The sequence below is a fragment of the Choloepus didactylus genome, chromosome 21 (genome assembly GCF_015220235.1).
Source record: "Choloepus didactylus isolate mChoDid1 chromosome 21, mChoDid1.pri, whole genome shotgun sequence".
NCBI lineage: Eukaryota > Metazoa > Chordata > Mammalia > Pilosa > Megalonychidae > Choloepus > Choloepus didactylus.
In genome coordinates, this window is record NC_051327.1 from 27,782,923 (window position 1) to 27,804,366 (window position 21,444).

A 21,444-nucleotide genomic window follows, 5' to 3' on the forward strand; every position below is an offset into this window, starting at 1 on the left:
TGGGGCGTGGGGACACCCAGGCCTGCTCCCGTGCATCACCTGGACCGACACCTGTGCATCACCTGGCTGATACCTGTGTGTCACTTGGCTGATACCTGTGCATCACCTGGACTGATACTGTGTCACCTGGACCGACACCCGTACATCACCTGGACCTGCACAGGTGCCTGCAGCTCCAGGAGGCTCTCCCGGCGCGAGGGAAGGGAATGGCAGTGCAGGCTGCGGACTCTGGGGCAGCCCGGACCGGGCCGTACCTGGAAGGCCGCGAACCACATGAGCCAGTCGAGGCGGTGGTGGTAGGGGGAGATGAGGCACGGCCGCCGGTCCAGGGCGCCCGGCTTGCACTTGAACTCGTACTCCTCCCACACGGCGTCGGGGGCGCTGGCGTTGGGGCTGGCCGTGCCCTGCACGATGACCTCGGTCCTCTCCTTGGTGACGCTGTGGGGGGGCGGGGTCAGGGCCAGGTGGGGTGCAGACAGCCCCCAGGCCCCGGCACCGGGCCGGGCAGCGAGCAGCAGGCGGAGCCGCAGCCCGTCTCGGGACCAGGAACGCGGACGAAGTCAGCTCAGGGCCGCGTCGTCCTTGAGGGCCCTGGGCACCCGGCTGGCGGGGAGGGCCCACGCTGGACGCGGCCGAGGTGAGGGTCCCGGGTCCCAGTACCTTCCAAAGGCCCCGTAAGTGTTGACGATTCTGAGGGAGTTGAATGAGCTGTTCATAATTTGCTTGGAGCTCAGCAGGTTGAGGACCACGGGGACACTGAGGCAGGCGATGAGGACGCCCAGCAAGAGGTTGACCATCCGCCGCACCACACAGCAGGGAGGGTTGGGGAGGACAGGAGGACACAGAGAGGCCGAGCCTCCGCCTGGGCTGTGGAGCTCCCTCAGCACCAGGTCCCCGCCAGGGAGACCCCACCTCTGTCCCGGCCCCGCGGGGGGCGGAAGCCCAGGGAGGCCCCAGCTGGCAGTGCAGGCCGCCAGCCTCCCGTCACGGAGTCCCAAAGGGCACCCCATCCCAGCTGCCCTGAGCCGAGTGGCGCCCCCGAGGCTGCCACCACCTAAACTCCCGGGGGAGGCTGGGGAGGGCGAGGGGCTGCCGGGCCTGGGGGAGGGCTGATCACTCTCCAAGGCCCAGGGCTGTAGGGCCTGGGACCGTGTCCCCCTCAGGGCTCACCCACCGTGTCTCGGCCTGGGCTGCTCCCCTTGGCCTTCCTCCTCCTGCATCTTCAGGACTCGATCCTTAAGGCTGCCAGGCCGAGAGGGGAACAGGAACCCCAGGGTGGCATCATCAAAGCAGGCGATGCTGGGCACCATGGTCAGCCAGTTCAGGAAGCTCAGGTTCCCACTGATGATGAGGATCGCCTGGGGGTGGGGGGAGAGCTGACAATGAGGTCATGTGTGTGGGGCAGCAGCTGAGGATGAGGTCACCTGGGGGGGAGCGGCTGACGATGAGGTCACCTAGGGGGGGAGCGGCTGACGATGAGGATCACCTGGGGGGGGAGCTGACGATGAGGTCACCTGGGGGGGAGCGGCTGACGATGAGGTCACCTAGGGGGGGAGCGGCTGACGATGAGGTCACCTGGGGGGGAGCGGCTGACAATGAGGATCACCTGGGGGGGGAGCTGACGATGAGGTCACCTAGGGGAGGAGCGGCTGACGATGAGGTCACCTGGGGGGGAGCGGCTGACGATGAGGTCACCTAGGGAGAGAGCGGCTGACGATGAGGTCACCTGGAGGGGAGCGGCTGACGATGAGGTCACCTGGGGGGGGAGCGGCTGACGATGAGGTCACCTGGAGGGGAGCGGCTGACGATGAGGTCACCTGGGGGGGGAGCGGCTGACGATGAGGATCACCTGTGGGGGGAGCTGACGATGAGGTCACGTGGGGGGGAGCGGCTGATGATGAGGTCACCTGGGGGGGAGCAGCTGACGATGAGGATCACCCTGGGGGGGGGAGCGGCTGACGATGAGGTCACCCCTGGGGGGGAGCGGCTGACGATGAGGTCACCTGGGGGGGGAGCGGCTGACGATGAGGATCACCTGGGGGGGAGCGGCTGACGATGAGGATCACCTGGGGGGGGAGCGGCTGACGATGAGGTCACCTGGGGGGGAGCGGCTGACGATGAGGTCACCTGGGGGGGGAGCGGCTGACGATGAGGATCACCTGGGGGGGGGGAGCGGCTGACGATGAGGTCACCTGGGGGGGGGAGCGGCTGACGATGAGCCGACGACGAGGCCCACCTTGCCGAGGAACCCCTCTGAGGCTGAGTGGAGGAACCGGGGATGGGTGTTCCTGAACCCCAGTGAGGGTCACATACGGGGAGGCAAAGGGGACTGTGCGAGTGACGGTGCCCCCTGGGCATCCATGCTGCCCCCAAGGGCCTCCACCGTGGCCTCTGCCATCTCAGCGCCCCCAGACCTCAGTGCAGCCGCCATGTCTACGGGAGGCACGGCTGCCGTGCCCACTGTGGGAACTGCCCCCCGGGCAGATGCAGAGGAGCTGAAGAGAAGCGCCCCGAGAACCCACCGCGCTATGGGGTCAGCGGCGACGTGCAGATGGAGGAAACAGTGTCTGAGCAAAGTGCGAACCCCCGAATCCACCCAAGAACAGAATGTAAACTGCCCAGTGACCAGACAAGACTCACAGCGCCCCGTCTCGAGATGCCGACACCCGTCGTGACGACACGCTCAGCAAAGGAGGCGGAGGGGGCCTCAGCACGACGAAGGGCATCCACGGAGACCACAGCGCACGGCGGACTCCGCAGAGAAAGACCGGAGCCTCCCTGGGGCCGGGAGAGGGCCCAGGACACCCGCAGTCACCACTGATCCCAACCCTGCACTGGGAGCGCTAGCCAGAGCAGTGAGGCCAGGAAAGGGAATGCAAGGCACTGAACTGGGAAGGAGGAAACATCTGTCCCTACTTTCAGAGTACATGATCTATGCTCAGAAAATCCCCAAGAATCTAGAAAAAAGCCACGAGGGCCAACTCAGGAAAGTTGTAGTGTACAAAAGCAACACACAGAAATCAACAACACGCCAGGGACAATTCCACCTGCAACAGCATCCAAAGGAGTAAATTATCTACACACAAATTTAACTAAGGAGGCAAAAGACTGATACACAGAAAACTACACAACATTGTTGAAAGAAAGTAAAGACCTGAAAAAAGGAAAGACACCTCATGCTCGTAGACCGAAGACGTGACACCACGGGACGTCAGGCCGTCTGGGCTGTGTCCAGTCTGTGGCTCCTGTGGTCCTGCTTCCATGAACGTGCGAGTCACCTGGTGTCCCCCGCCGAGCGTGCGGCCCTGCGGCCCGGCCACACCTGCTGCTGCCGATGCTCCGGGGCGGCCGCGGGTGAAGCTCATCGAGGGGGGCCCGGCACGTCCCGCCGGCTCAGGGCTGTGAGGATCACCGTGCTGCGAGCTGGCCATTCTATGGATGCCAATTATTTCCTCCCAGCGGGTGGCTTGCCTTTTCATTTTCTTTACAAAACAGTTGAAGTTTTAAATTTCTTATGAAGTCTAGTTTATCTATTTTAAAATTTTACCACCAGTGTTTTTTGCGTCTAAGAAATTGTTGCATCCTCCATGGTTATAAAGATTTTCTTCTCGTGTTTACGTCTGATTGTTCCGAATTAACTTTGTTCTTTTTTCACATTATTCAGCGCACACAGACATCTCAGCAGCTGATGTAACTCGGGTCGCTGGACAGAGGGCAGTTGCGGGGTCCCCGCTCAGACTGGGGGCCACCCCTGGGGCCTGGGGACGGGAGAGGGGACTGGGTGAGGGGAGGGGCTCCCGGGCAGAGCGAGGGGAAGGAGGGGAGCCCGAGCCCCCCAGCATCAGCAGACGAGGCCTCCGGCGGGGAGGGGCCTGGGCGGGAGGACGACGGGGAAGTCGTGAAATGCCCCCGACGGGCAGTGAGGAGGGCGCAAGGGAGCCGGGCTGCCCCCGCCACGCCAGGGGGAGGTGCTCACGCCCGGGGGGCTGGGGTCAGGGCCCGAGGCTCCCTCCCCACACCCAGACACGGAAAGGGGAGAACAGAAACGGGAGCAGAGCTCGGTGAAGAAGAGCAGGATGGCGGGAAAACAGGGAAGGACGCACGAGACCCGGAGCAGGGCCTCTGAATCCAATGGGAAGAGACAAACTTCTGGAAGGACTTAAAAAAAAAAAAGAGACAAGTGGCAGACAGACAAAAAGCACCAGGGAAAAAGTAAAATCCCTCCAGAACAGCAATGATCAAATCAGTTTCAGAAGTTCCATATTCTGCACACCCAACCAAGATGGGTCCATTTCTAGAAAAAACAGGAAATGCCCACACTGGCGGGAGAAGAGGGAGCTGCTCCGACGGGAAGGGCGACAGGGGCCCAACACCACGGGCGAGGCCCGGCAGGTCTCCGGGGCAGGAACCCCCACGAGGAGGCGCCAGGCCCGGGGTGGGGAGAATAAGGCCCGATTTAGAAGCCAGGCTGAGGGCACGAAGGGGCTTGGAGGGGGCAAGGAGGCTGCGTTCCTAGGCCCTGGCTCTGCTTGTGGGGCAGCCTGGCTGCAGAGGCTGAGGGTGGTTCTGGGAGGCCTCTGGGGGTGGTCAGGCATGGCTGGGGGTCTCCGGGAGCTGCCTGCGCCCTGGGGAGCCGGTGCCTCGCTCTTGGGCCGGTGGCAACGCGGGGTCCGGCCCGGCACCCCAAGTGGACTTCGCTGGGCAAAGGCAGCACAGGGTCAGGCCCACGGCCAGTGGGGGGCGGGAGGCCCAGGGCTCGCCCAGCAGAGGCCCCCTGCCCGCCGTGCCGCTCGCTTGCCCTGTGAAGGGAAGACTTTCGAGGTTCTAAAACGCTGGGCGTCCGAGGAGGGGCAGAGCTTTTCATCGGTCAGTTTTATGATTTGTGAAGTGTGGTGTGTGGATTCATGGCTCTCTCCAGGTTCATATGGAAAACTGGTTTTCCTTGTTCTAGGCCCAAAAATGATTTGTCTCACTGTGCCAGGGCTGCCCAGCCTGAGGCACCCTCAACTTCTGTCTCTGGCCAGTGTCCCCAACAGCTGTGGTCATCAGGCCCTCTGACCCCTGCTCCCGAGCCTGACACATCTTTCTGAGGGGGACACCCCAAGGGTGCTGAGAGCTGCCCTCATGGATGGCTCTGGGCAGGGCCAGGGTCCAGGCCTGTCACAGGTGAGGCTCTCGGGGTCCTGAGTGCCCTCTCCCAGCACAGGGACCTCTGGGTCAGGCCCTTTGCGGGTGGAGGGGAACCTCAGCCCCCCGAGGCCACGGGGGTCCCGTCAGCCTTCCTCCCGCTAGCCCTGTGGCCCCTCCTGGAAGCTCAGCACTGCAGCTCCAGGCTCCCTCACATCCTCTGACATCTGAGGCACCGACCAGGGGCCTGGTGGCTGGAAGGTGCCCGTGGCCACCGCCCCCCGTCCCCAGGGGCCCCTCCAAGTGGCTCTCGTGGGATCTGCTCCCCCGGCTGATGCGCCCCGAGAAGCACCTCCCAGAGCGCACAGGTCCGGTCCTCCCACCGCCACAGGAGTGCCCTGCCGCCCCTGCAGGGAGGAGGGACTGCCCAGGGGGAATGGACTGTTGGTGTCCCCGTGCCGGGCAGAGTGAAGCACCTGAGGGTGGGGGACGTTCCAGAAAGAGGGGACTTGAGGAAACGGGGGGAGGGGGCTGCCGACTGGCCGAGACGCAGCGCTGCTGTGTAAGGCTCCCCAGGTGGGGACACTAGCGGGGACGGGCTGGGGGACTGGCCCAGTCAGGGACCCCCAGACGCCTTGCTCGTCCCTCGTGCACCAGCCGCTCCTTTGCTTGCCGTGGGGGGTTGATCAGGCGCCACTCCAGCCTGCGAGGGGCTGCCGGGGGTCCAGTTGGCCCAGCCCCCAGGGCTGCTGAGTGCTGTACACGTGCGTGTGGCGGTTCCTGGGGTCTGCTCACGTGTCGGGGCATCCTCTGCCGCCGGCCCCTGGTGATCCGTGTCCTCTGCTGGCCGCTCGCAGGCTGAGAACAAGGGGACCCGGTGCTCCTGGAGCTGGATCCCTGGAATCTGTTGTCCGGGTGGACGCGGCTGCCCCAGAGTCCGGAGCCCGTCGCTCACCCTGTGCGCTGCCTGCCACCTCGCGTGGCCCATTCCGGGAGGGAGGGACGTGCGTGGCCCCAGCAGGCAGCCCCCGCTGAGGCCCGGGCCGCAGGCTGCTGCTCCTTGCAGGAAGGAAGAGATTCCCTCTTCCCGCTTCTGGAAACCCACAAGCTGAGGGGTGGAGCACCTCACCGAGGAGCCGGAGCCGTTCCTTCGGCACTCCTGGCCCTTCCGGGGGTCCCCCCTCTCCCGGGGTCCCCCTTCCCTCTCCTGGCACGTGGAGCTCACCTTGGCCAGCGGGTTGGCTGAGCCCCAGGAAAGGGCAGCAGACTCTGCGCGGGCTGCCCGGGGCTGGTTTATTTCACAAACGGCGTCCGAGACAATCCGAGGGGGCGGGCAGGAACCCCCGGAGGGGGTCGGCAGTGTGGCTGGGGTCCCAGTGGGGCCCCCATGGCCGCGTGGCCTGAGCTGCCACAGCCTCTTTCTTGCCCCCAGGGGGCTGGTTAGACCGTCCCCGCAAAATCCGAGGCTGGAGTTGGAACTCAATGAGGGGGATGTGTGGTCACCCGTGTTAACATCGCTGAGCCACGACTTCACACGTGAGGCGCAAAGACAAGCCAAGGGCAGCCCCCGGGGCACCCAAGTGGCCAGGCATGAGGCCTGCTCTGCTGTTTGTCCACACTCGCCGTGGCCCCCGGGACACCCGACGTGCACTGCCCCTTGCACACCCAGGGCCTAGCAGGGCAGCCGTGGTGGTTACGCTCAGCGGGTCAGCGGACACTGGGCAACGCCGGGGAAGGGCAGCCCCCGCTGGCCGACCAGCTCGTGCTGTGGGTGCACCTGTTGCTTCTCGAACCTGCACCCTGGCGCCCACAGCCAGTGGCACCCAGACTCACACCTGAACAGGCTTCCTCCGAGGTGCACCCCAGCCCCCCATACCCACAAACGCGAGCCAGCACCTCCCATCACGCTGCGGGCACCTGAAACCGCGAAACCACCACAGAAAGCAGAAACAAGAGAGCACACACTGAGCTTGCTGTGAGCAGGACACGTGTTTCGGGATGAGCTGAATCAAGAGGGCAGAGGTGGCCCCTTGGGACCCCGAGTTTTCACCTGTCTGCAGCTGACAGCAAGAGCTCCGTGGTGACTGACTTCGGGTGAGTCTGTGAGCACAGAGTCTGCACACCACAAGGATCTGCTGTACACCCGTGTGTTTAGTGGCCAAGACCTTTCTCCAAACAAACCCTTAGCCGGAAGCTCCCAGGAAAACAGGGAGGCCTGGAGATGTCCGCAGCCAAGCGACGCCCTTCTCGGGGCTCTGCCATCGCCTCATGTCACCCGGGGAGCTTCTGCCAGTGCCGGCCCCCCAGAGTGAACCTTCCAGCAGCCGAGGCTGCGAACCCCTGGCCCCGACAGCCTGGGCTCAGCACGGTGCCGTTTGGGGGACATCACCCCATTTCTCATAATGCCCAGGAGGCCCGGAGGAGCCCCCGTGGGTCAGGCACATGCAGGCCATTATCCCGCAAGCGCACCCCGCTGGCTTCCCACTTCTGGGTGGTTTTCTGCTGGTGGGTTCTTAAAACCGGACCTCACCCTGCGGGCCCAGTGGGGCGGCAGCTCCCTGCTGCGCTGCGCCCCCGCCATTCTCTCCCCAGGGAAGCGACCCTGGCCTCCCTCTCGCTGCTCACCCCCACCCATCTGCAGAGACCCCGCGGCCACCCGCCCGCCTCCGGGGAGCCCCGAGAACGCGAGAAAGAGGACCTCGAGGGGGCGGAATCCCGGGACCCAGGAGGTGGCGCAGGCGCTCGGGCTGACGTCAGGGGCCGGAAGGACGGGGCCCCAAGCCTGGGCGCGTTCTCTGGGGGATGCTGGCCCACGTGGTGTCCTCATGTCTCAGTGTGGGGGGAGCGGGAGTGTTGGGGTGCAGAACACATGCCACCCTCCCCCGAGCACCCCAGGCCCACCCCATTCCACGGACAGTGCACGCAGCTCAGGCCTCTCGGGGCCCCCGCAGGGCGGCCTGACCCCCAAGTGCCTTCGGGGCCGGGACACGTGCACTGAGAGTGGAGACAGCCTCCAGCCCACACGGCCTATAGGGCGGGGGTCCCCATGGTGCATTAAGCAGGGGTCAGTGTGCCTAGGTTCCCAGTGGAGTCCTGGGGTCCCGTCAGGCCACCCGGCCTCACCCGTCACCTCTGTTTCGGGAGGGGGAGGGTCACACGGCCTGTGACCTCAAGGCAGACCTGCCCATGCCCCTCCCTCCAGGGCCCCCTGGGGAGCGAGCCCCTCGCACGCTGAGGCTGGTCCGGGGCAGCCCCAGCTCCTCTGAATGGCCGTTTTGGGGGCACCTGGGGGGGTGTAGGGTGGGGACAGAGGGTGGCTGGCACTCCCCGTGGTAGGGGCCTGACGTCCTGCCTCAGATTCAGAGGCGGCGGTGTCCCCGGGACAGACCCTCAGCCAGCAGCCTCCCCCCTCGGTGTTTAGGAACAGACAGAGGAACAGACAGAAGGAGGGACTGACTATGCTGGTCTTAGAAGTGTGAGGGGCTGAGAGCCTAGGGGAGGCAGCTGGGGGTCTGGGGGCTCTGCTCCACGCAGCTGGTGCCCGTGGGGGTCAGGGCACGGGCCTGGCGCTGGCCGGCTCTGGTCACTGCTGTGTCCCGAGTCTGAATGACGGCACCTACAGCGGGGCCTTGGGCCGTGCGGCTCCAACACGACCGACCTCTGGGAAGTCCCCGCACGCCCAGCCCCGGTGGCGCCCGCTGTAAGAAGCCCCAACTGTGGGCACAGGTGAGAGCTCGCACGTCCTCCCTGAACTGGACGGTGGGCCTGGGGACCCCCAGACACAGCTGGGATGAGGCGTCCACCAGACGGCTCTGAGACTGGGGAGAATGGCCAGGCTGGTGTGACTGTCGGGGGCCACGGGACTCAGGGAAAGTGGTCTCCGGAGACACACGGACCACCCAGACTGCCCGGCTGGTCTGCAGAGTGAGCACCCGGGTTAGGCCGTCCCAAACGGGGAGCATCCCAGGCCTCGCCCAGGTTCTCTCCAGTTACCAGCAAATAAGTCTGGAAGGAACGGCCACTTTTGGCTTGATTTTATGGAAAAAAACAATTTGGGTTTCTAAGGCTAAAGGGTTGTACTGAAACGGTTACGTGTCTTCACAATAAGCTCACCAAACACCGAAGGCCCGGGGTAGAAGCCAACCCGGTGTGCGGGGAGCTCCCGAGAGGGCGGCTCGCGGCGCCTGTCCGCTGCCATCCCCGTGCCAGAGAGCGGGTCCTCGTTCCTGACCAGCCCTGGGGAGGGCGCTCGCGGCAGCGCTGTGCCCGGGGCGAGGCTGGGGCCTGGCCTTCCTGCCCGCTCCCGGACAGCTGTGTAAACCGTGTGGGAGGACGGAGGATGCAAACATCCCCCCACCAGCAATGAACCGGAAACAGCCCATCAGGGACCAGGCCCCCGGGAAACGACCTCCACCCGGAGAAGCTCCTGCCGGTGCACAGGGACACAGCAGGATGGGCCTGCGGGGGGAATGCAGCTCCACGGCCCCCGCGTCCTGAGGGCCCCAAACCTGCCAGCCCTGGGCGCCCGGGAAAGGGGTGCCGAGGGGCCGGGGCAGAGCACAGCGTGGGTGCCCCGAACCGGCCCTGTACCTCCAGGTGGGTCACGTGCGCCGAGACCTCGTCCTGTTGGCCCCACACGTTGAGGGGCAGGACAGGCCGTGCTGGGCCCGCTGGCTGCCATCAAGCCCTTCTGATGTGGACAGTGAGGCCTGGCCCCAGGGAGCTGGCGCCTCCTGCCTTGTCCTGGACACTCTGGGGTTGGAGAGGAGGACACCACGAGGCCCACCCAGACCAGGTGGGGGTGGGGAGGGAGGGCCGAGAGAAGACGGGCAGCCTGGGGCCTGGGGGTCTGAGGGGCCGACCCCATGGCACGTGGGCTGGGCAGCGCGTCCAGGTCACCCCGATGGCCGAGGCGAGAGCAGACCTCCCCCGGGGGCCCAAACGAGCCAGGGTCCAGCTCTTTGCCCCCCGCACAGCTTTCCCGCTGGGGCGGCCCCAGGGCTGACGGGTGAGTGGTCCCCTGCAGGCGGCTGGGGCTGGTGGACGCTCACACCTCAGCCGGACGCCTCCTAGGGCAGCCCGTGCAGGAGGCCCTGGGAGCAGAGGGTCCACCGTCCAACCCCCAACCTTCTCGGGGCTCCCAGACCCGTGTTCCAGGCTGGGGCCCCTGGCCTGGCAGGGCGGCCACGGCCCAGTGTGGCAGGGGCAGTGTGGGGGGTGCCTGCATCGGCGTGATTACTACGGGGTCTGCCCACCCACCATCGCCGTCGCGGTCCCCACACCCCTGCACCCGGGAAGCTTACGGCAGCCGGTGGCCATCTGTGGCTCTCCCAGGGCCACAGCACAGCCGGTGCACCCACCGGCCCGTTTCCTGGGCGTCACCCAAGGCCGTCCCCTCTGTCCCTCTGCCCAACTCCATCCTGCCTCGTGGCTCCATGGGAAGGGCCTTGGCTGCCCGCCCTAGGCCTCAGGAGCGGGCCCCAGGCGCACACGGCAGGCTCCCTCCCTGCCCCTCTCATGTGCGTGCACACTCACACACACACACACTCACACTCACACTCACGTGATGACCCAGGGTCGGGTCTGCACAAACAGCAGAGCCGGGAGCCCTGGCTGGCCTCCTCCACCAGAACAGAACGAGCTGCAAGGCTGGACACTGAGAACGACCGCGGGAGGGCTGCAGAGGCCGCCAGGCCCCCAGGCCTCCGAGTGACAGTGACGGGCCCCTGGCGGAACCCGGACGCATTCCGGAAGCAGCGGCTGGTGCCAGGACAGGCAGAGAAACTTCAGCCACCAAAAAAGCTGGAGTTGAAGCGGAGGTCGCTCCGGAGGGGCCCTGGGTTTCACCTGCTTGGCAGCAGCAGCTCCCCACCAGCATCTACTGGGACACTAAGAGGCAGAGCACCTGCTTTCGTATATTTTTATTTATGCTTGTTTTGCTTAAATTCTTTTTCATATTTTATATTTAAAATTTTTCATTAATTGGGAAAATCTGAATCAGCTCACTGAATGATTGTAAGATAACGGAACAGAACTTCAGTGGCCAAAAGATAAAATCAAGAAATTTTCACTACGCAAAAATAGTTTGGAAAAGTAAAAAATGTACAGCTCCAGCTCTCCACAAGGATAAATCAGAAATTCCTGAGGAGCAGGGGAACTAGATATCCGTAGCAACCACACAAAAAATTCAGAATGTCCAGTTCTCATAAAAATTTCAAAACATAAGAAAAGTCATGAAAGAGCGGTCCAGAACGCAACAGAAACCCCCAGAGGAAGACCCGTGACTGGCACTTCTAATCAAAGATCTCGGGTCGGCTCTCTTAAATAGGATCAGCGAACTACGGGAAACCACGGACAAAGACCTAAAGGAAATCAGGAAAACTACTCGTGAAGAAAATGAGAATTTCAACAGAGACAGAAATTACAAAGTTGAACCTAACAAAATTCTGGAGATGAAAAGTACAATGACTGAAATGAAAAATTAAAAAGGGGTTCAAGAACAGACTGGAGCTGGGGGAGTGAAGGACCAGGGGACCTGAGGACAGTCGGACCCACCCAGTCTGAGGAGCAGAACGAGGGGCAGTGGAGGAGTGAGCAGGGCCGAGGGACCTGCGGGACACCACCGAGCACCGACATACGCATACAGGAGTCAAGCAGGAGGAGAGAGAGAGAAGAGCAGAGAGAGAATTTAAAAAACAACAGCCAAAAACTTTCCAAATCTGATGAAAGATGAATGTACACATCCAAGAAGCTCACCAAACTCCAAGCAGGACAGACTCAAAGACACACTGTGGTCAGACCGTCAAAACCGCAAGACACTGACTCTTGAAAGCAGTGAGGAAGATGCGACTCGCCATGTACGAGGGATCTCCAGCAAGGCTGACGGCTTATTTCCCATTAGGATCCACGGATGCCAGAAGGCAGTGGGATGACAAATTTAAAGGATTCAAGGAAAAAAACTGTCAGTCAAGAACTCTGCACCTGGCAGAACTGCCTTTTAAAAATTAAAGAGGAACAAGGACATTTCTGGATAACGGTGGCTGAGGGCATTGCTACCGCGGGACCGGCCCCGGGGAAGACGCCAAGGGGGCCCTTCGTGCTGGAGGGAAAGGCCCTGGCGGGTGACTGAGGCGGGATGGGGCAGCACAGGGCCGAGCGGGGCCGGCGGGGGCCAGCACGGCTGCGCTCTGTGCGTGTGACACCACCCTCCCTCCTTCGTGGTTGGAAATGCAAACGCGCACAGAACGACAGGAACCCCTCAATACTGGGGCAGGGGTACCCAGATGCCAGGGGGCCTCAGGACACTTGGGAGGGGCCTCTCTCAGCCTCTGGCCAGACTGACGCGCCGAGAGCCCGGCCCTGGAAGCTCTGTGCCTGGTCGTCTCCCAGCGGCCGGAGCAGGCCGGCAGGGGCTCTGGGAGGCTGCTGGAGGCCTCCTTGGAGGGGCGGACTCTGGGTTTTGCACCCAGTAAGGGCTATGCTCAGGCTGCCCGGCAGTGAGCATACTGGGCACCATGCTCTGGCCGAGGGGGCACTCGGCACTCGCCAGGGTGCTGCCCGCACATCCCCCCGCAGAGGCCGGCACCCGATCCCAGGCCAAGGCCGGGCCTCACAGGTGGGCTTCCTGTGGTCCCAGGGTGGCCGCTCTCTGTGTCCGGGCTCACAGCCCCCACGGAGGGTGGGCTAGGTGGGCTTCTAGAAGGGCCAGTGGTCTGCAGGCTCCTGGGACCCTGAGCGGCCGAGGGGAGTGAGGAAGGTGGCTCCGGAAGGAGGTGGGGCGGGGAGGTGGGGCCTGGGGCTTCTTGGGGCGGCAGAACGATTCTGGACGATGCCGGTGGTGGACGCATGACCCGTTGCATCTGTTACAACCTGCAGGAGAGCAGGACGCAGCGAGCCCTCGGGGACGGCGGGCCAAGCCCAGGAGGGCGTCTCCACGTGGGCTCAGTGACCGGGACAAGCGTGTCACATTACTGTGGGACGCTACTAAAGGAAACTGTGTGGGTGCACGGGAACCAGGTTCTGCTCAATTTCTCTGCAAGTCAAACACTGTTCTAAAAACGCGTACTCGTTCCAGGAACCTGCAGCGCTAAACTGTCAGAGTGATGACGGCAGACGAGCCGGTGGGGATGGAATGGATCAAGACATTTTAGGTTCCCTGCGGTACTCATGGCGCTGAGGCGGTTATTAACCTTGGACTTCAGTGAAGTCAGTCAACCGAGCCTCCACCACTTGGAAGGGCAGAGAAAGGTGGACAACTTACTACGCCCCACAGAGAAAACAACGGAATGAGGAGAACTCAAAAGAACTCAGAAGCTAAACGGGATAGAAAAGTAAACACAAAATAGGATACGAAAATAAATCCAAACATGCAAGTCAGGACACACGGCCTCGTCAGGCCTGGCTGAGGAGACGGTTCTCCACCACCTGCCGTCGTAGGCGACACTGAAGGAGAAAGGACACGGGCTCATGGGTCCAGATTCTGCAAAAGAAGTTTCTCTACCTTTTTGTTTCATTAAGCTTGAAAACAGATGAAATGGGCAAATTCCCAGGAAAATGTTTATTACCAACACTTCCTCAAGAAGAAATGCCCGACAGCTTCGGGTGGGTCAGGAGCTACAAAGAACCAGGCGGCCGTGGTTTTCCAAGCAAGTCCCTGCAGTGTTTCCAAGGATGCTCACACACTATCACACACCACGCACACCACTACACACCGTCGCACACCACCACACACTACCGTACCACACACCACATGCAACCACTGGTTCCCGGCAGACTAACATCTGGGTGAAAGGAAACCTCTAAGCCTGAGAAGAGAATTCGGGGTTTCCAGAAGCCTCCCTGTCCCCTGGCTGGCGCTCGGGGCCACACAGGCCCTGTTGGCCGAGAGGGTGGCTGAGAGGGTGGGCCTGGAGGAACCAGGACCAGGGGACCCTCTGCATGCAGCCTGGGGTTTGAAGGCCCCAGTGAGCTCCTGCAAGGCTGGTGAGAAGGGGCTGGTGAGGGGGACACGGCCGGGTAGCCTGCAGGGCAGGCTCAGGCCCCGGCCATCCAGGATCCTTGCCAACAGTGGGGCCGTTGGGCTCACAGGGAGGTGAGTGGGCTCCTCCGCAGAAACGCGGGGCCCCCGGGTCACAGATGCCCGGGTTAGTATGGGGCCCCCAGGTCACAGACACCCAGGTCAGCGCGGGGTCGCCGGGTGGGTGGTGGCAGGCTCACCTGGAAGAGGATCTGCAGCACTCCGTGCAGGATGCACATCCGACGCCCAAGGAAGACGAAGAAGGGCACCACGAGCTCGACCAGGTGGTTGCCGAGCGTCTCGGCGCGGTGCACCCACCACGGGCTGTGGTGCAGGTAGTAGGCCGCGGGCCCGGGCACCGGCTGGGTCTGCAGGGAGAGGGGAGCCAAGAGTCACACGTGAGCCCCCAGCCTCAGCACCCTCCCAGGTCTCAGGCAGTGGCTTGGGGGGACAGCGGTTTCCGAGACAAAGACAAACTCTTCACCTTTGTCCTAAGCCTTTCCCAGCCTGACGGCTGTGCCCATGTGCATTAACCGAAAGGGACATGTCGGTAAACTCCTGGGGCCGGAACCAGGTGTGGGAGACTCAGCGAGCCGGCGCGGCTGGCGGGCCTGCGAGCACGCCTGGCACCCATCAGCGGCACCCGGGGGCTCAGGCTTCCTTTCTCCCGCCCACTTCTGGGGCTCTGCAGCCGCGCAGGCTCTGGGGTCACACAGCTGGGGCTCCCCGCGCGCTGCACCTGGGTTCTCCTGCTGGGGGTGTGTGGCTGGGAACAGGTGCTGGGGGGTCAGCCAGAAGGACCCAGGGGCTGGGCAGGGGTCCCCGCGGCTCAGGGTGACAGCGGGCAGTGCCAGCTCAGCGGCAGTGGCCAAGTGGAGCCCTGGCCTGTGGCGGGAGGCCAAGCGCAGAGCGGGGCCGTGCCCCCAGCACCCACCATGCCGGGCCATGGTGACGGGGAAGGGCGGCAGCTGGGATGGTGCAGCAGGGCCAGAGGATGCCAGCTGCCCCGAGCTGCCCATCTCTCCCAGCCCCCCGGCCACGGCAACTGCTACCCACGTGGAGTCATCCACATGGGGCTGGCGCCCTTGGGAGGCAGCCCCCGGCCCCAAATCCAACCCCAAGCCCAGCCCTGCAGAATCTTCACCAAGAACGAAGCCGTTGTGTTTGGGACAGCCCTGGCCAGGGACAGGTGAACCACGGCTGTCGGGGGAGCAGGGGAGATCGGTGGGGGGCACGAGGTATTCAGGAGAGGCAGGGGCACCGGAGGACACCGGTGGGGGTGGGGGGGAGGTGCCCCAGTGCCCAGAACGCCAGCACGCTGGGCCACGGAGAGGATGGAGGGGCTGGGGGCAGGTGGAGACACGGACGGCCTGCCTGCCTGCCACGCTTCCCGAGGGACGGGACGACCCCGAGTGGGCGACCCCGAGTGGGACGGGACGACACCGTGTGGACAACCCCGTGTGGGCGGTGACCCCATGTGCCCCAGTGGAACACTCGCCACCGCGGACCGAGTCCGAGAAAGTTCTGGAAGGCTTCAGTCATGCCAAGTGTGCTCCGACACGAGGGACCCAGACTGGGGACCGGCAGCAGCGAGACAACTGAACGCGCGCGCGGGGAAAGCGCCACGGCTCCCGCGAACTCCACGTCGTGGTGTGGACACCCAGGAACACCCTGTCATTCCACGCTCACGGCCACCTGGGTGGGCGACTCAAGCGGGGAACGCGGACTTCGAAGGGCCAGGCGGCTGGCACGGGTCCTGCGAGCCAGGAGCGCATCCCACGGGGCAGGGCTGCAGGCGACATGGCCCGGCTGCCCCCGGCGCTGCCCTTCCCGACCGCTCGCTCCACGGTCAGCAGCCACCGCTGACCCCAGGGCGCCGCGCTGGTCCCCTGGACAAGAGGCCCGTGTCCATGTCCGCTGTGGCCGCCTCGCTGCTCCTTGGCCCCTCACAGCCCCGCACGTGGGGACCCACCAGTGCTGACCGGCCAGCCTTGCCCCAGACTGGCCGTCCACAGCCCCATCGCACACGGGGAGCGTTTTCTTTCACAGATCGGTAAGTCTGTCCATGGACACGGCAAACAGCCTCAACTCCCACCCCCGGGAGGTTGTTCAGTCTCGGCTTCCTCAAAATTCATGCTGACCACCGGCACGGGTGAGCTCCCTGTGACCCAGGGGGCTGTGTCCAACAGCGGCCAGAGACCCTCCCACGACCAGCTAAATAAGGGACCTGCTGGCCCCAGACACACAACGCCCACAACGGGACCTTCCGGAATGTGCAGCGGGAAGGCCTCCACGGGGCCAGCCCAGGGTGGCCGGGACAGATCTGCACTGCTCTCCAAGGCTGTCCTTTGGCCACCACCGCCGCCAGCGCTCCGGACCACCCTCTGCGCAGACCGTGCCTGTCCCTGCCCCGAGGGGCATGCTGGGTCGAGGGCCATGCTGTGTGAGCGGCGAGGGGCTCCTGCAAAGCCGCGGGAAATGGGGGAGTGGCGTGCGCCAGCCAGGCCATCGTGGACTGGACGCCATCAGGGGTACCATTTGGGGGTGGGTGCTGGCGTGTCCTCACGTGTCCGAGGGCCGTGCTGCCCAGTGGCTGGAACAGGCTTTGGCCGAGGGCTCATCCCTGGTGCCACCCGCAGCACACTGCCTGCCCGCCAACGTGTCTGTGCTGCCGGCTCTGGGCAGCGTCGAATGGGGGTCGCCCGTGCTGAGGACAGCCCCTGCCAGGCTCGCCTCGTATGACCTGGTCCCACAGCAACTCTCGGGGGCCACCCGGGCCCCTCCAGGGGTTCTCCACAGCCACCATGGAGGCCTGCAGCCCTGACCCCATGGCCGGGAAGGCCCTTGGGTGGTTTGCAGAGGACGCGTGATGCCAGCACTGACTGGCCACGCAGGGCCCGCGAACCACACCTGCCTCTCCCCGACCCCACTCCCTGCCACGTGCGGCCACCCCTGGACGACGTGGACAGCCCGGCTCTGCTCGGCACCCAGGGCCTCGGCAGGCAGCGTTGCAGACTGAGCCCCCGCGAACAGCAAGTCCAGTGGCCACCCTCGCCTGCTGCCCCGGCAAGTGGGGGCCGTGTTCCGTGCTGGCGCTCAGAGCCCCCTCGGAGCCCCAGGGCAGGAACCTGGGCTCCCACGGGCCCCGAGCGCTGGCACGCGAGGAGCTGCTGCTGCAGCACTGGAAGAGGGTGTTAGGTTTCCCCCAGATCTCTAGCAACAGAATCAAACCCAAACACCCCACCCACCCCTGCTAGACACGTGTCTTTTCTGCATTTGTACTAATGTTTCACAACATTTGTGGTCAATTTGCTTGAGACCTGGGCTCAGGACATTTTCCCTGGTATAAAAACCATCTGGGGGGACTCTGTACCCTGCTCCTTCCAAATAACAACTGACTTCTTAACCAACACCAAGTCTCACATCTTGCCTGGTACATTCCACGGCCCGTCACCGCCGGACAGACGGTGCGTGCAGCTGGGCGTGGTGGCTGCGGGCACGGCTCCTCTCCAACAACGGTTCTGGGTCAGATGAGACCCAACACGATGGAGAGAAACGTAACCCTCTCCTTGTCTCACTGCCTGGACCCAGCTCTGTGCAGCTGAGCTTTATCTGATTAGAATCCAGCACCCTCTGCCAGGGGGCAGCTCGGACGCCCAGTGCCGAGTGCTTCTGCATTACCCAGCACCGCGGAGGGCACAGGGGGAGCCGGCACTCACGCCTGACGGGGGCACCTGTCGGCGAACGCAGCAGACGATGCTCTCGGGCCGAGGCAGCCACACGTGCCCCCTGGGAAAGGCACAGCCCCCTCCCCTCCCTCCTCCGCACCTGGGCTGAGGTTGGGGCCACTGAGTGCTGCCCTCGCAGCAAGTCGCCCAGAGCCGAGGGGCTTTCAAAGAGGACAGCGCCTGAGCTGGCAGAGGGTCACAAACAGTGCGCAGGGACGCAGCCATGGAGGCAGAAGCATGGCTGCTGCCATTGGGAATGGGAAGGGGAAGTGGGCAAGTGTCCTGCAACGTGACAGGCACGTGTCCGCTTGGCTGGGTCGTATGGTCAAGCAAGCACAGGCCTGATTGCTGCCATGGGGATGTTTCGTGGATTTAAATGATCAGTAAGTTGATCGTATCTACAGCGATTGCATCTACAGTCAACCGAGAGACGCCTTCAACAGCGAGAGGCGTCCCATCCCATCAGCCGGGGCCTCGCAGGGGAACCGGGGCCTTGGGAAGCAGGAACCTCCGCTGCTCCTTCAGCCAGCTGGCTTCGCCTGGGGAATTCATCCGCGCTCCCAGCTCGCGGCCTGTCCTCCGGGATTCGGACTTGCCCATCCATGGCCACGTGAGCCGAGTTACGATAACCCTCCTGTCTATACACGCACACACACGTGAATATGTGTGGCCTGTCACTTCTGTTCCCCAGAGCATCCCGACTAACACGAGAGAGAAACAAACACCCAGCAGGAGGCCGAGGAACACAGCCAGGGTGGGGCGGGGGCTCAGGCGTAAACTGCACTCTGCTTGGGCGACGCACGGCAGTGAGGGCAGCACGACACGGCGGGCGCAGTTAACAGCCTTGAGTTGTGTACTCAAATGTGGTTAAAAGGGGAAACGTTAGGTTGTGTGTGTGTTACCAGAAGAAAGACAGAAAATGCACAGGACAGTCAGCCCCAGCACCGAGCCCTACTGTAGACGACGGGCAAGGCTGGCAGCACGATTACACAAGGGCCCCGCACTAACGCAAGGGGTCAAGAAGAGGGGCTGTGCGAGAACTCAGCATTTATGCATGAATTTTCTGAAAGCTACAACTTCCCTAATAATAATAATGAATTTTGCTCTTACAAGCACTTTACTTTTCTGTTAGAGAATCAGAAAGGCTGACCCGCTGGGGCACACCGTCCTCCCGCACACCGAGAAGAGCACGAGGCCAGAAACCCAGGCGCCGAGTGTGCACACGTGCAGCGCACATGCTGCGACGCTCTGCCGCCTCTGCCAACTGCAATCATGGCACGCGAGTCTGTGCAAACGTCGCGAGCCCTGGAAGGGCGGTTCTGAGGTAACCTGTAAATCGGCTTTCCCTGCCACTGTTTGAGCCACTAACTTAGAACCTCGATCAACAGGACACAAAGGCTGCCTTCAGGCCCTGCAGGGCTGTGGGACCTGGCGAACAGTGGGAGCGGAACGTGGTTTATGTCTCCAGAGTAACGGTCAGCTTGGAGCACACGACTGTGGGACAAAACAGCTTCTCTTGGCTCGTCCACCACTCCCTGCGGGCGAGGGTCGGGGGAGGGAAAGCGAGGGAGGTGGGGAGGGCGAGGCGGGAGCTTCCGAGCGTAGCCCTGGCAGCCCCTCGCCGCGGAGCCGTGGGGGCGGCTGCACCCGGGTGGCCGAGCACCTCCTGCCAGCGGAGCCACCAGTACAAGGTCCGCATGACGGTTCAGCCACACGGGCGACGGCTTTGACAGGCAATAGAGAAATGTGAAGGAGGAATTCTCATGCAGTGACGCAGCCAAGCGCCAAGAGTTTGGAGTCTGGTGCGTCTCCCTGCACGAGAGGTGCAACCGGGAACACGAGTTTGCTGCGAATGGCTTTTCTCACTGTTCCAAAGGGCTGCGTATTTTAAAGCTAACTGGAAAGCACGTACAGCTGCCAGCAGGTAGACCACGCTAGCGCCCTGCCCTTCGCGGAGCAGCTGGAGATCGTCGTTCCTACGGCAGGTCTCACGGACACTCTGACTCCAAAGGGCCGTCGGGGCCAGGCTGTGGGCTGGCCACGGACGCACCGACACTCCCAGCTCCCGGGGCGGCAGCTCTGATGTCCACGCACGGGCGGGAACGGGCCCTGCAGGGTCACACGCAGCCACCCCACGAGGCTGGGGATGGGGGCGACAGTGATGTGGGAGCAGGGCCCTGGTCCCACAAGGCAGGCAGAGCATGGCGAGACCATCCCCTCCCCGGTGGCACACATTCCAAACCCACAGGCCCCAGAGCTCGCCCGTCCCTCCCATGGCCACATTCGAAATTTAACCCAGCCACCTGGGGACAGAAACTTGTGGACAGTGACGGCTGGGGCAGGGTGGCCGTGAGGACAGGCCGGAGGGGCCTCTTTTCTTCGTTGTGATGACAGACATTTGATGACATCTTCAGTAATGTTTCTTCTGAATTAACTGACTGAATCCACCAATAGTGACGTCTTATTTACAAGTAGGTTAAAAGAGACGAGCAATTTTAACATTTACACAGACGTGGTGTCTAACCCAAGGCCGACTTTATGGGGAAAAGTGAGAGCACTGGAAAGAATTTGTCTGTGAAATTTTTTCAGCTGTTCACAGCATGTAGTGGCTACTGATATCAATTAAATTTCTCCAATTTCTGGCAAAACCCAACACGATTACTGACAAGCACACATGCAGAAACTTCTAGCAGCAAGTGACATTCTTGAAAAATGCCTCATAGCGCCTGTGCCGTTTCTGCTCGGGCTCGCACACGCGTGTGAGCACATTCAGGTCGTCACTGGCAGGGGCCGTGAAATCCCAGGTCGAGACCACGGACGTGTCTGCAGACGTCTTCGACACGGCTGTGTGCCCGCCCTGCAGGACTGCGCTCCCGCGGGCTGCCAGGGGAGCGGCCATCGGCCTCGTGGGGTCAGCTCTCGGCCAGCTTCGTGGGCAGCCGCGTGTCGGCTTCTGGTAGTTCTACCACACCACGGACTATTTCATTTCTTCAGTATAAAATGAATGTTCAACAACAACCTTTTCTCACCTAGTTTGTTGGATGGTTGAACCCTTCAAATGAGTGCAAATTACCAAATCTCCTAAAACCTGTTTTCAGAATTATACACAAATTGGAGAAGAAAGGGATATTTTGAAGTGGCTTTTCCCTTTTTGCTCGAGCTGTTAAATTCAGTGTTAAAAAACAAAATCAAAAATTTAGGCTGTCCCAATATCACTTTAGAAGAGCTGCCTCAAATCCTTTATTGAATATTACACAACAAACGTAGATACACGTGTAATTACGTATTTGCATACACAGACTAGATACACAGTGTCTATAAATACATTAAAAACATTTTTAATCAACTTGTTAAAATTCAAGTGACAGAAAGCAGGTTAGCGGCTGTCAGGGGCTGGGTGGGGTGGGGAGCGACTGCTGATGGGTTCAGGGTCTCCGTTTGGGGTGACGAAATGTTCTGGACATAGATAGTGGTTATGTTTCCACAACACTGTGAATGTACTAAATGTCAATGAATTGTACAATTTAAATAGGTAAATGGTAAATTTCATGTTACGTGTATTTACCACACTAG

General features: G+C 62.4%; 1 protein-coding gene across 11 annotated transcripts in view; it reads right to left on the reverse strand.

Moving 5' to 3' along the window:
* LMF1 (lipase maturation factor 1) overlaps positions 1-21,444 on the reverse strand; it is a 148,314-nt gene that overhangs the window by 35,002 nt on the left and 91,868 nt on the right. For all 11 annotated transcript variants that reach the window (XR_005213599.1, XR_005213600.1, XR_005213601.1 and 8 more), the window contains 4 exons: positions 14,344-14,511; positions 1,175-1,358; positions 661-814; positions 255-438 (listed from right to left, as the gene is read on the reverse strand). Coding sequence is in view for 2 of the 11 variants with exons in the window: in XM_037814586.1 (XP_037670514.1) it covers positions 255-438; positions 661-814; positions 1,175-1,358; positions 14,344-14,511 (690 nt within the window). In the remaining 9 variants the exon portion in view is untranslated. The remainder of the gene's footprint in view (positions 1-254; positions 439-660; positions 815-1,174; positions 1,359-14,343; positions 14,512-21,444) is intronic.